The sequence below is a fragment of the Miscanthus floridulus genome, chromosome 10 (assembly GCF_019320115.1).
Source record: "Miscanthus floridulus cultivar M001 chromosome 10, ASM1932011v1, whole genome shotgun sequence".
NCBI lineage: Eukaryota > Viridiplantae > Streptophyta > Magnoliopsida > Poales > Poaceae > Miscanthus > Miscanthus floridulus.
The window spans coordinates 100,698,667-100,713,520 of record NC_089589.1 but is presented as its reverse complement, the minus strand read 5'-3'; the positions used below and the strand labels follow the sequence as shown (position 1 = coordinate 100,713,520).

The window sequence follows — 14,854 nt, the reverse complement described above, 5'->3', positions numbered from 1 at the left end:
CTATTTGCAATCACTGCAGAAAGAGCGGAACTATATTTTGTTATTTCTCACCATCCTCCCGTACTGATTTGTTATTTCTCTATGCAAGCTCCTGCTCTCAATAGATAAAATACACTTATATTTACTGAGGTCCTTACCAATAATTATGGCAGAAGCAATTGAATTGAAAAACTGAAGGCTGAGTAAAATAATCGGAAATTCATTATCTGAAAGCTGAATTAGTGTCATGAGCTAAAATAATGTTATTACCATTGCTATGAAGTAAAAATCTAGAACTTTCATTTCGAAGGATTTTTAGGCACTCCAAATGACAATTTGGTACTGCTGTAAATCTACTCTGCATCAGGAAGGCTCAAGAGATCTAGGTAACCTACCTAATTAGTAGTTATTAGCAAGAAAAAGCATTACATTTAATAGTTAGTCTACTTATTAGCTGATCCACCAATTTAGTTTGAAAGATCTCATCAGTACTATCTCTTTCTCTGCTTTTATATTTTCTAGTGATTCATATGATTTGGTAATTGGTGGAGATTTTTTAGAAGGAAAAAGGAGCCCACACAAGGTGACAACTGTGGGCTGTCGCTCCTGTTCTACCCTCTGTGTGGAAACAGGAAAGCGGACATGATGTAGCATCAATAAACAACAGGTGTTGTAAAATATGATTTTCCAATCAATATACATCCAATATAAACAGCATGAATATAAAAATAGGCAGTAACCTGTGGCATGTGGAGAGATTTGCAATGTTAGGGTTGATGTAACGGCACTACGAAGTGTGCTGCAAAGCAAAGAAGGATTTAAGAGCTCAATAAATAACAGCATCCTAAAACAACAGAAGCTATAAAATGCAGTCTTCCAATCAATATTTTTCCGAGGAGCACAAAAAAAATGTTCATGAAGGAGAAAACACGGGTTAAGCACAGAAACTAAAAGTACATGGGCAGCAAGAAACATACTCATGTATTGTTCTTAGTTTAACTACTGAGGTCAGGAAATCACCATGTTCAGATACTTTAATGCAATAAGCTGACATTTTAGGAAAAGCTTTATTTCGTTTTCCCCTTTATTCAGTAATGGACTACAAAAATAGCAATTGCCAATTTAAATATTTATGGATTCAGTATCAAAGTATCCCTCAAGAGACTAACACCTTTATGGCAAGATGTTGAGAACAGGGCACGCCACTCTTCATTATATCAAACACTAAGGACTGCGTCCGAATTGACCATAGTGATATCCAAATTGCCTACACCAATATGAGAGAGAAAATTCCTATGTAGATTAGAAATGTTGAAGGCCAATAAAGAAGGGAAACTCATGAAAGTAATAGATGCAGAATTGGAGCCACAAACACCACAAGGAAGCTCAATCCAGCAAGTACATGTGCATATAAATTTTTCACATGAACTAAAAATGATGTCTGGTAGGTAAGAGTTTCCCCTGTTGGACAAACCGATCTCCTTAAAGTTTATCGTCTGCTTTCAGGAATCTTGTTCATATCAAGATGTTACTACAGTCCAAAACAAACTAAGAAAGTATATGCAATATATTAGAAGTACGGCAATGTAATATATGCAAATGCAAGGTATGAAGACAACCTAATAGATCATGGGTACAATAGACCTAGGAAATACTGAAGTGTTTATGCGCCAAAAGTCCCTAAAATGCAGCAAATGCACAGGTTAATAAGGTACCAAGTACATAAATCTGATGCAGGCAATGACAGCATGTTATGCATCACGCACTAATATTTCTGGTTTGAACTCTCAATTTGAGGATGGCCTAAGAGCGTTCACTGGACAATCAACAAACAACTTTGTATGAACACACATGTGAGATCTTTAAGTATGAGTACAATCAACCTGAATATTGTTGGGTACTCATACTTAAAGATCTCACATGTGTGTTCATACAAAGTTGCTTGTTGATTGTCCAGTGAACGCTACAGGCTACAACAAGGAAACAATTCAGTGTTGTTTGAAAAAGCTATCATTTACTTTGATAAATGGTTTTTTCATGAACAAAACTCATACAGGTATCCCGGTGTCATGTATTGACAAACAAGCCAAGCAAAATTCAAAGTATAGAAGAATCGTTGCGCTATCATATAATTCAAGGTACAGAAATAGGAGTTGTCCAAGTTCTAATGGAGAAGCATATAATTCCAAGTATTTGTACCATGAATATTTTTTTTCTTCATAGAGAAGCATATTTTGAGCACACAATCTTAATAACCAAAAAGGATGAACAATGAGCTGAGGATATGTAGGTAAACAATGAGCTGAGGAGAAAACAAAAAAGGATGAGTACCTCATCTATCCATGAGTTGTGTCGTGGCTGGAATCCTGCCTTCTCTCTGCAACAGTAGACATGCACTGTTTGTTTCTACTTTAGTTGGAGCTGTGAAAGATCAAATCATTTGAGAGAAATAGCTTCAGACTCTAGTACCCTAAATCCTCCCCCAAGATCCCCAAGATGGCGAGGCCGAGCAGGAGATGGCGGCCGCCGCTCCTGCTCGGGCGGAGCGGATCTCGCTCTCGCTCACATCCTCCGCTCTCCCCGCGTCCTCTGGGCGCCCGAGGATGGCCGGCAGCGGCGGTGACGTCAAGGAGCTAGCGGCCGTCCTCGTTGTGCAAGGAGAGGTCAGCAGGGATGATGGAGGTGAACGCGTCATCATCGCCTGACTCCGCGGCGCGGAAAATCTCCTTCTCCAGCGAGCATGAGGTGTAGCGCGAGTGTGATAGGCAGCGATGCCTTCCTTTATCGCGGCAATTCCTTTATCATGGCAATTCCTTCCTTTGTCACAGTCACAGGGCCTACGGCGATGGCAGCGTCTCACGCTGATCGCGTGCGTGGTTTGAGTGACGGGCGGGGACAGCTTTCCTTTTCTCGCTCGCCCGTTGGACAGCGTGGGAGGTGGGATCGATCGCATGGGGTGGCAGACGGACGAACCAAGACAATTGTCGCACCAAAACGGTGTCCACACTTTGTTCTTTTTAGTTGTAGGAGATGTTGTCCATGAAAACTAGGAAAAATGTTAGCGCTTACCATTGCCGTGAATCTTAGCCTCCATGACTCGTAACCGTGCCCCCAACAAATAGGTATTCTTAATAAAATAGAAAAAGGGATATTTATACCTAATAATAAAGAGGCAAAATTTCCTTGACCCGAGGGACAACATCAAGCGTGGGTTCGACATAAGGCGACGGACGTATACGGTGTGCCACGGCTGAAGCCTGAAACACTATAGTAGCACTCTTCCGCTCGATTGCAGCTAAACAAATAAATAAAGATAAACGACAACAACGTTGTCCTTGAGCTGGCTTGCACGAAGGCAACGATGGATCAACTGATATACCAAAATAATGTTTGAATTTAAATAAAAAAATCTGAATCCACAAGCTATTTAAAAGAAATTTGAATCCACAAGCTTCGAGGATTCTAATAAACATCCCAAAAATACAAACACACCAATCTGAAGACAATGATCAATTGATGTACCTAATACTTCATTAATTATATGAAAAATAATTAATTCCTGCATTCAACAATATAGCACCTATTTTTCATCCATCTCCCTCTAACTACTTGTTTAGTGGAGGGTTTCTTCCCTCCCGTTATTTTACTTCCCAAACTGCACTCATGCCTCCGTGTCTCGTAAGTGACCTGGACTCATACGAGTTACGACAACTCGCGTTTAGCAATGATTAATACTTAATAAGGAGTCTGATTCTAGTACGTATTGGTTGTACTCTATGTTTCTTGTATGTGACCTGCACTCAAGATTTGCACTCATACAAGTTAGAACACCACATATCTAGCAATGATAAAAAGTTTGATCCCAATACGTGTTGGGTCCCGTTGCAACGCACGGGCATATTTGCTATTTTGTCTATTTTGTATTGGTTGTTTGCATGTGTAGGCCAAGACCAGGCCCAGGCACGCCGCAATCATCCCCACAGGCCTAGGCCACCACCGCGGCCACGTACACCACCACCACGCAGTTTGTTAGAGATGTTGCAGCATCATCATCACAGGTCGCCTCTGCCTCCGCCAGTGCTGTCATCCCCACCACGCAGTTTGTCTGAGGTGTCACACCATCATCACCACAAGTCACCACCACTGCCGGCAGTGTAGTTGTCACCACCACCCAATTTCTCTAAGGTGGCGCACCATCATCACCATAGTTCGCCACCACCGCTGCCAGTGCTGTCATCGCAACCACGTAGTATGTCTGAGACGTTGTTGTCTCCAATGGCAAAGTCAAAGCCTGATACGTGCTATCCCTACAATAACAGATTCTGTCTGGACTCATGACTGCGAGAACATGTGCAAGGAAAACGGCTTTGTATCGAAGAAAGCTACTGTATTGAGAGAGCGGATGCTAAATGGGAATGTTGCTGCAAACATTAAGCAGTGTAACACAAGCATCTTTTTGATGCGAACTCAATAAGATGGTCTTTTTGTGCCTAAATGCTGCTGCATTCTGTTGCTATATAATGTACTATAAACAAACATAATGTGTACCGAGTGACATGCCAGAAAAGGAATACATACAGTAACCAATTGTGGAATAAACTAGGAAACAAGTTATTGTAAATTTTACTGGAGTTGGTCTGTGCTGATATTTTTATAGTGGTACTTATGTTTGCATCTTGTCAGGTCATTGGTGGAGCTTCATCTAGCTTTGGCTTATTGCTATAGTACCTAGAGAAGCCAAAGTCGGTCAAGCAAAAAATAGTGGTTTCACTGGCTTGTTGAGAAGGAGATTGAAAAAACAAGCTCCATGAGTAGTGACAAGAACTGTGTATTAACAGGTGAAGCCGAAGCCTTGATAAGCTTGACCAAAGAGCCTGATGGGAAATAATATAACTCTAATAAATAATCAATGATAAACATCATACATTTGTGCTGAAACCATTCAGATCGTGTCTGTTATTTTGTACAAGTGATGTTTCTTCACATATTAAAAGTATGTCATCAAATATTCACATGTTTCTTGGCATATTTTTTTCACATTAAAAATCTACACGAGCCAGAGAAAATGTGCGGTTCCTTCCGTCGCCGTACTTCCCATGGGGCTGTGGCAGGCTGTGGGGAGGCAATACAATTAGGCGTGGCCACGACTGACTATACGCCATCAACCAGACAGTCGACGCCTTAGCATGTCTTGATAGATTGATAGACAGATAGATAAATAGACGGACAGAAAGACCTACAGATAGATAGATAGATAGATAGATAGATAGAAGCATTAATGTAGAAGTAGATAAATTTTCATAATGACTCCTACTTAAGGTTTTTTTGTTTTCTATATAAACACTTGCACAGTGATACAAAAAAACAAATACAGATGCAAACTGCACCTCACCTCGTCACTCAAGAAAGTAAAACAAGAAAAACAAAGAGAGAGAAAGGAGACAGTAATATTGTCCACTCATCTCATGGTAGTCACCAAATGCAAGAGGACGAGTAATGTACAGCTGACATGTACTTTTTTGCTGATACTTGTGGTCATTTGTTCAACCTCTTCATCATGCCAAGGTATATATGTATATGTATATGTATATGGAGATCATTACTTCTATTGCGCATTGTTAGATATTACTCCCTCAGTTGCACATAATAGTTTACTTTGGCTTTGTGCTAAGTCAAATTGTAACACCCTAAAATTTGCACTTTTGAAAATAGGTTTAAAATGATTTATTTCTGAATTTTGTGCTCATAAAATATAGGAAAATAAAATTTTTCATTAAATTAAAATTCATCATAAGGTTTAGCAACATGTTTGTGCATACATGCCCTTGCATTTGATGTATTTGATTGAGTGGTTTAAATTGCTTTTCCAAAAGAAATTAAAAATGGTTTTAAAGTAAAAGAAAAGAAATTTTGAAAATAAAAGAATTTAGAAAGTTGTAAAAATAATTTTTGGGAAGACTTACAGAAATTCCTCATTTTTACTTGAGTTCAAAAAGTATATTTGAAACCTCATTTGAATTTGACTTTGGTCATGTTTGAATTTGGCTTTGAAAACAAAATTGGAGAAAGATTTGGAAAAAAATGGAAAAACTCTTCTCCCTCTCCCTCTCCCTCTCCCTCTCTTTCGGCCTAGCACCCCGGCCCTCTCCCTATCTCCCTCTTCCTCTCACCCGCGTGAGCCGAGGTTGGTGCGCAGGCCCACTGCTCCTCCTCCGTTTTTTTCCCATGGCCGTTTTCTCCCACAGGCCCACTAATGTCCCATTCCTTCCGCGTCGGCCCAGCGTCACGGCCAGCAAGGCCCGCAGTGCACCCTTCTTTCCTTCGTCTCGATGGCAGTCCGAGCCCGCCTTTCGGGTGCGCCATCTTCCTCTCTGCGTCGTGCTCTAGTCGGACACCTCCGCGCCGATGCTGCTCGAGTCTGGCCCCGCTACGCCTTGGAGCCGTGCCGCCCAAGACCCCACGCCCCTTTAAATGCCGCCTGAGCCTGCGCCGCCTCCAACCCATTAGCAAGTCTTCCGCCTCAGCTAAGAGCTCGCAACCGCCTAGCCCTAGCTGCCGCCATTGTTGATAGCCTCACCGAGCGCTGCACTGCCCATCGTCGCTTCACGCCGAGGTAATTCATTTAGTCGTGCTCGCCATCGTATTCTCCATCTTCTCGTGCTTTTTCTTCGTCGAACGGTGGTCCGTGGACCAAGTTCGCTGAGTGCCGCCCAACACCAGCCATGGAGCCACCGTGGAGCACGCTGTTGTTCGCCGTTGGTCACTTCTCATCTGTCGATCCAATCCCAGCCACCCATAACTAATCCAACGGCCTCCATCAACCGATACCCCTTTGCCGGCCAATATTGCAAAAGAACACCTGCATTTTCTAATATCGAACCCGTAGTCCATAGCATCTTTTCTGAATCCGTTTTCTTCTTTGGAAAGCGTAGTTTCGTCAGTTTAGATCCAAAATACGTTTTCACTTATTTATAGATTTGCCACTGATTTTGATTTAGCCATAACTTCTCTGTTTTAACTCTGATTTGATCTGTTCCACTTGTGTTAGGTTCGTAATTTATATAAGCTTCTATATAGTTAAAATAAATTAAGCCTATAAAGCAGATCTATCGGTAGATGCATCTTTTTCACCGAAGCTCTGATTAGCGTGCCTCTCGCGTCTGTGTGTTCGTAGCGATGCATAGAATCGTATTTCAAACTCTTTCACTTATTTTTCTATGGTTGGTGTACTGTTATGATTTAGTTCTATTGTTTGCTTCATGTATGATTGTATGGATGCTTGTGTGGTGCTTTATGATTAAGTCTAGTTGGTGAGATATACGTGGTGATCAAGAAGAAGAAGAAGAACATTGAAGATGAAAGCTTACCGAAGGATCGGTGTTTAAGGCAAGTACAGCATGGGATCTTCCTTGTTGTCCTATACACCTTTAACCATTTAATTCATACCGCATGTGTCTACCTTGACTGCCACTAAAAATATCCTAGTCTTTTGTACTTGTACCTTGATACCTTTGGGATATGCATTGGGTAGTATGATGCTAGTGCTCAACTACAACCATGATCTTGTAACTTGACTAATGTAATATGCAATAAACACTAAAAGATGCTTTTTAGCAACATGGAAGAAGGGGCTAGAGCATTGGGCTGTTTTATGGTGCTCAAGATTCCTCTCCCTAAGGACTTATCTGTAAGTGATCATCCGGGACTTACAGTACAGCTATGAGTGCTACATGGCTCTGGCTTTAGCTCAGTATGAGGACCTTTTCTAGCTTGTTAGTGGTTACCTTTATGGCGCAAGAGGGGTGTGTTCCGGGTTAGATATAGTGGGGCCTCTGTCCGTCAGTGTATAGGTTGCGCGTTATGGTGCCTGTCGGAAGGGGAGCTCTACATTCGTAGGCCACAGAAACCTAGCGGCCCTAACTTGTTAGACTTACCTTTGAAAGGCTTCATAGTGAACCCTGTCGACCTTCCTTGGAAGTGGGTCATGAGATTAGCTACCTCGGGCATAAGGGTAAATCACGACTCGCAGTGAAAGTGTACAACCTCTACAGAGTGTAAACCCGGTATATTAGCTATGCTCACGGTCACGAGCGGCATTGGAACATTTACGGAATAGATGATGAACACTAATGATACTAATGATAAAGATGCTCATTAATGATTACTATTTATGCTATTCATTATTCATGTTTACCAGATCATGTGTTTATGGGCTTGTGATAAACTTGTTGCCACCCAATTACTAAAAGATGACTCATGAAAAGCTAATCTTAGTAAAACCAGTGTTAGCCTTTTGACCCTCATGAACCCCATGTTATATTTGTTGAGTACGACATGTACTTACGCTTGCTTTACTTTTTAAATCTTTGGAAAAATCCCGGATGTGTACCAGGTTGCTAGAGTTTGAAGGAATTAGGTTTGTGATCAACCAGTCAGTTGTCCCTCTGGAATTGGAGTCTTCACACGAAGATCGGAGTTGTCTTTCCGCTGTTTGCTATCTAAGGCTATATTCTTTATACTAGGTACGTTATATATTGATCATTGTCTATTAATATTGCCCTTATCTATAGCTATATGTGAGATTTGACTTCCTAGGCTCACATATGGTTTTGTCCTTAAAATCGGGTGCTACAAAGTGGTATCAGAGCAATGCTGGATGTAGGACACAAGCCTAGTTAGAAATTGGCCATCTTAAGGTTTTGAAATTGCTATAAATTCCTTGTTCTATAAATCTTGATATTTTCTTCTCTACTATATTTCTATCCTTGATATTTATCTCCTCCTTGATGCTTGTTTTATGCCTTTGTTCTTATCTTCACTGCTTGATTTGATATGCTTTTAGAACTGTTCCTCACCACCTTCTTGCGTAATCTGAAGACGTGTCTTAGGATTGTTACCCCTAGTACAATAAGAACAATAGTATCGCAAGTTGAGTCCATGATTCAATTGTGCATCTTCATTGCTGGTTGAATTGCCATTATGCTTATGATTGTTTTGCATCTTTGTAATGATTGCAATGATCTTGTTGGGTGTTCCCATAATATCATTTAGTTTATAGGCCTAAGGTATAAGGATCAGTGCAATAAATAGTTGGGTTATGGTATTCTTTTGTTTCCTCTATCCTGTCTTTTCGGAGCAGTCTGCACTCTTCGGCTTATATCTCTAATCTTAGATGACTAAAAATCATGAGAACATTCTGGACAATAGTAGACTTCAATATCGTTTCCCTAAGCGCAAGAATCAGCTTGATATCTATTTTGGTTATGGAGATACGAAAATCACAAGGCGATGCATCTGTGCTGTTTGGAATCTGGAGTAGTTTCTGTTGTGCACTATTTTTGACCACGTTAACTGCAAAATTTGGAAAAGTGATCTATAAGGAAGTTGTGGATAATTTTATAAGGTTTCCAACGGTATAAGCTACAATATCATTGGATTAACAGAATGAGAGTTACAGCTGTTTTACTATGCTGCTGATTTTCTACTCGCGAGAAATTCCAGATTTCTTGTTCTTTCCCATACACATGAGTATCATTGGGATGATGGAACATCTAGATATTAGCTCATCTAAAAGAATGTGCAAGCTATGTTTGGTGACCCCTAGTTTATCTTTTCTTAAGGGGGTAGCCAAGTGGAAGAATTTGTAAGATGAAGTATCCTACGTTCTAGATTGCGCAGCGGAAGCGTTGTGGTACGCAAAAATGTGAGAGAAACTCAGAGTCTCAATGAGTTTTGGATTAAAGGTTCAAGGAAGGTTTATCCAAGATCAAGATTTTGGTAGAGCTATCGGAGAAGTTTACAAGTTAGTTTGGATCAAGAGACCTCAGCTAAGTGCTGAAGAAATCCAGGAAGGGGTTGGAGTAAAACTTATGTATTAGCTTTGCCAAATCAGGACAAGAGCTTTATGCCCATTAGGATGCACTTTATCAATGTGTGGAATGTGTTCTTATGCATGAAGAAAAGTAGTACCTTGTTCATCAAGTCAACTAAGGAAGCATGAGTTGAACTACCTAACATGCACCTAGAGTTATCCATTATGGAGCATGAAAGTAATATCTTCTTAGAACTAAAAGTGACATATAGGAGGGTCACAAGAATCTACAGGACATCTTCACTAAGTTGGTCTTGAGCTTGTGATAACCTTGTTGGAATGAGATTGATTAGGACTTGGAGAAGTGCTATCACTTCAAGAAATGAAGTCATGGCCGATGCCCTTAGCAATGGAGAGTTGTGCTAAGAAGGTTCGGGTGACACCAAGGACTATGAATTGTATCTCAGGTTCGAGCAACCTAACCAGAATCATTAATATTTCAAAGATTGGTAGTAGAATCTCCTTCTGACCAAGAGATTCGTCAGGCTTCGTTGGAAGTTGGATATTTTAAGAAAGAGAATTGGTATTATATGAATAGTGGCCTAGTGATTGGAGATACCAGAGTATGGTTGAAGTATTTGTCAAAATCCTGGAATTAGTTTGATGAGATATTTAGAATAAGGTCGACAGGAATGCAAAGTAAGACGGAATCCTTATCGAGAAGATGGAACTACGTGAGGAAGTAAAGAAGAATTCAAAGACAGAGTATTCTTATCTCCTAGTCGGCGTTCTCCAAATCTCGAGGACGAGATTCATCTTAAGGGGGGTAGAATTGTAACACCCTAAAATTTGCACTTTTGAAAATAGGTTTAAAATGATTTATTTCTAAATTTTGTGCTCATAAAATATAGGAAAATAAAATTTTTCATTAAATTAAAATTCATCATAAGGTTTAGCATCATGTTTGTGCATACATGCCCTTGCATTTGATGTATTTGATTGAGTGGTTTAAATTGCTTTTGCAAAAGAAATTAAAAATGGTTTTGAGGTAAAAGAAAAAAAATTGAAAATAAAAGAATTTAAAAAGTTGTAAAAATAATTTTTTGGGAAGACTTACTAAAATTCCTCATTTTTACTTGAGTTGAAAAAGTATATTTGAAACATCATTTGAATTTGACTTTGGTCATGTTTGAACTTGGCTTTGAAAACAAAATAGGAGAAAGATTTGGAAAAAAATGGAAAAACTCTTCTCCCTCTCCCTCTCTTTTGGCCCAGCACCCCGGCCCTCTCCCTGTCTCCCTCTTACCTCTCACCCACGTGGGCTGAGGTTGGCGCGCAGGCCCACTGCTCCTCCTCCTCCATTTTTTTCCCGTGGCCAGTTTTCTCCCACAGGCCCACTAACGTCCCATTCCTTTCGCGCCGTCCCAGCGTCATGGCTAGCCAGGCCCGTAGCACGCCCCTCTTTCCTCCCTCTCGCTGGCAGTCCGGGCCCACCTATCGGGTGTGCCTTCTTCCTGTCCGCGTCGTGCTCCAGTCAGACACCTCCGCACCGATGCCGCCCGAGTCCGGCCCTGCTACGCCTTGGTGTCATGCCACCTAAGACCCCGCGCCCATTTAAATGCTGCCCGAGCCTGCGCCGCCTCCAACCCTGTTAGCAAGTCTTCTGCCTTCGGCTAAGAGCTCACAGCCGCCTAGCCCTAGCCACCGCAATTGTTGACAGCCTCACCGAGCGCTGTATTGCCCATCATTGCTTCATGCCGAGGTAATTCATCTAGTCGTGCTCGTCATTGTATTCTCCGTCTTCTCGTGCTTTTTTTTCGTCGAACGGTGGTCCGTCGGACCGAGTTCACCGAGCGCCGCCCATCGCCGGCCATGGAGCCACCATGGAGCACACCGTTGTTCACCGCCGGTCACTTCTCATCCGCTGATCCAATCCCAGCCGCCCGTAACTAATCCAACGGCCTCCATCAACCGATACCCCTTCGCCGGCCAATATTTCAAAATAACCCCTGCATTTTCTAATATCGAACCCGCAGTCCATAGCACCTTTTTAGATCTGTTTTCTTCTTTGGAAAGCGTAGTTTCGTTGGTTTAGATCCAAAATATGTTTTCACTTATTTACAGATTTGCCACTGATTTTGTTTTAGCCATAACTTCTCTATTTTTAACTCCGATTTGATCCGTTCAACTTGCGTTAGGTTCATAATTTATATAAGCTTCTATATAGTTAAAATAAATGAAGCCTATAAAGTAGATCTATTGGTAGATGTATATTTTTCATCGAAGCTCCGATTAGCGTGCCTCTCATGTCTGTGTGTTCATAGCGATGCGTAGAATCGTATTTCAAACTCTTTCACTTATGTTTCTATGATTGGTGTATTGTTCTTATTTAGTTATATTGTTTGCTTCGTGTATGATTGTATGGATGCTTGTGTGGTGCTTTATAATTAAGTCTAGTCGGTGAGATATACGTGGTGATCAAGAAGAAGAAGAAGAACATTGAAGATTAAAGCTTATTGAAGGATCGGTGTTTAAGGAAAGTATAGCACGGGATCTTCCTTGTTGTCCTATACACCTTTAATCATTTAATTCATACCGCATGTGTCTACCTTGACTGCCCCTAAGGATATCCTCAGTCGTTTGTACTTGTACCTTGATACCTTTGTGATATGCATTGGGTAGTATGATGCTAGTGCTCAACTACAACCATGATTTTCTAACTTGACTAATGTAATATGCAATAAACACTAAAAGATGCGTTTTAGCAACATGGAACAAGGGGGCTAGAGCATTGGGTTGTTTTGTGGTGCTCTAGATTCCTCTCCCTAAGGACTTATCTATAAGTGATCATCTGAGACTTACAGTACAACTGTGAGGGCTACATGGCTCTGGCTTTAGCTTAGTATGAGGACCTTTTCTAGCTTGTTAGAGGTTACCTTTATGGCGCAAGAGGGGTGTGTTCCGAGTTGGATACAGTGCGGCCTCTATCCTGTCAGTGTATAGGCTACGTGTTATTTTGCCTGTCGGAAGGGGAGCTCTACATTCATAGGCCACAAAAACCTAGCGGCCCTAACTTGTTAGACGAACCTTTGAAAGGCTTCATAGTGAACCCTGCCGACCTTCCATGGAAGTGAGTCAAGAGATTAGCTACCTCGGGCGAAAGGGTAAATCACGACCCACAGTGAAAGTGTACAACCTCAACAGAGTGTAAAACCGGTATATTAGCCGTTCTCATGGTCACGAGCGGCCTTGGAACATTTACGGAATAGATGATGAACACTAACTGATACTAATGATAAATATGCTCATTAATGATTACTGATTATGCTATTTATTATTCATGTTTACCTGATCATGTGTTTATGGGCTTGTGATAAACTTGTTCCATCCCAATTGCTAAAAGATGACTCATTAAAAGTTAATCGCAGTAAAACCAGTGTCATCCTTTTGAGCCTCATGAACCCCATGTTATATTTGTTGAGTACGACAAGTACTTACTGCTTGCTCTACTTTTTAAATCTTTGGAAAAATCCTAGATGGGTACTAGGTTGCTAGAGTTTGAAGGAATTAGGCTTGTGATCAATCCAGTCAGTTGTCCCTGTGGAATTGGAGTCATCACCCAAAGATCGGAGTTGTCTTTCCGCTGTTTGCTATCTAAGGTTATATTCTTTATACTAGGTACGTTATATATTGAGCATTATCTATTGATATTACCCTTATATGTAGCTATATGTGAGATTTGACTTCCTAGGCTCACATATGTTGTGTATCTGGTTTTGTCCTTAAAACCGAGTGCTACACAAACTATTAACTTTGACCAAGTTTATGGAAAACATATTAACACGCACAAGTTCAAATAACTATACCATCGAAAAATATGTTGATTTGATATTTTTGATGTTGGTACATTTTTTTGTAAACTTTGTAAAATTAGAGAAATTTGAGGAAATCATAATTAATTGAAACAGAGGGAATATAGCTCAACATATTTTGACTATTTTGTATTGGTTGTTTGCATGTGTAGGGCAAGACCAGGCCCTGGCACGCCGCCCTTGTCCCCATAGGCCTAAGCCACCACCGCAGCCACGTACAACACCACCTCGTAGTTTGTTAGAGATGTCACACCATCATCATCACAGGTCACCTCCGCCTTCACCAGTGCCGTCATCCCCACCATGTAGTTTGTTTGAGGTGTCACACAATCATCACCACAAGTCACCACCACCGCCGGCGGTGTCATTGTCACCACCACTCAATTTGTCTAAGGTGGCGCACCACCATCACCACAGTTCGCCACCACCACCGCCGGTGCCTTCATCACCACCATGCACCTTGTTCGAGACATCACACCAACATCACCATAGGTCACCGCCTCCCCCACCAGTGCTGTCATCATCACCACCACGCCATTTGTCTGAGACGTCGCACCATCATCACCATTGGTCACCTCCGCCACCGCAATCAGTGCTGTCATCGCAACCACATAGTCTGTCTAAGACTTTGTCGTCTCCAATGGCAAAGTCAAAGCCTGATATGTGCTATCCCTACAATAACAGATTATGTCTAACTCATGACTGTGAGAACATGTGCAAGGAAAATGGCTTTGTATCCAAGAAAAGCTACTGTATTGAGAGAGTGGATGCTAAATGGGAATGTTGCTGCAAACATTAAGCAGTGTAACACAAGCATCTTTTTTATGAGAATTCAATAAGATGGTCTTTTTGTTGCCTAAATGCTGCTGCATTCTATTGCTATATACTGTACTATAAACAAACAAAATGTGTACCGAGTGACATGCTAGAAAAGGAATACATACAGTAACCTATTGTGGTACTTATGTTGGTATGTGCTGATATTTTTAGTGGTACTTATGTTTGCATCTTGTCAAGTCATTGGTGGAGCTTCATCCAGCCTTGGCTTATTGCTATAGTATCTAGAGAAGCCAAAGTCGGTCAAGCAAAAAATAGTGGTTTCACTGGCTTGTTGAGAAGGAGATTGACAAAACATGCTCCATGACTAGTGACATGAATTGTGTATTAACAGGTGAATCCAAAACCTTGAGAA

At 41.2% G+C, this 14,854-nt stretch overlaps 1 protein-coding gene across 1 annotated transcript; it reads left to right on the top strand.

Moving 5' to 3' along the window:
• Positions 1-5,444: 5,444 nt before the first annotated feature.
• LOC136487434 (extensin-2-like) lies at positions 5,445-14,461 on the top strand. The gene is made up of 2 exons (XM_066484577.1): positions 5,445-5,544; positions 13,815-14,461. The coding sequence occupies exons 1-2, from the start codon at positions 5,445-5,447 to the stop codon at positions 14,459-14,461; spliced, it is 747 nt and encodes a 248-aa protein (XP_066340674.1).
• The last annotated feature ends 393 nt before the right edge of the window (positions 14,462-14,854 follow it).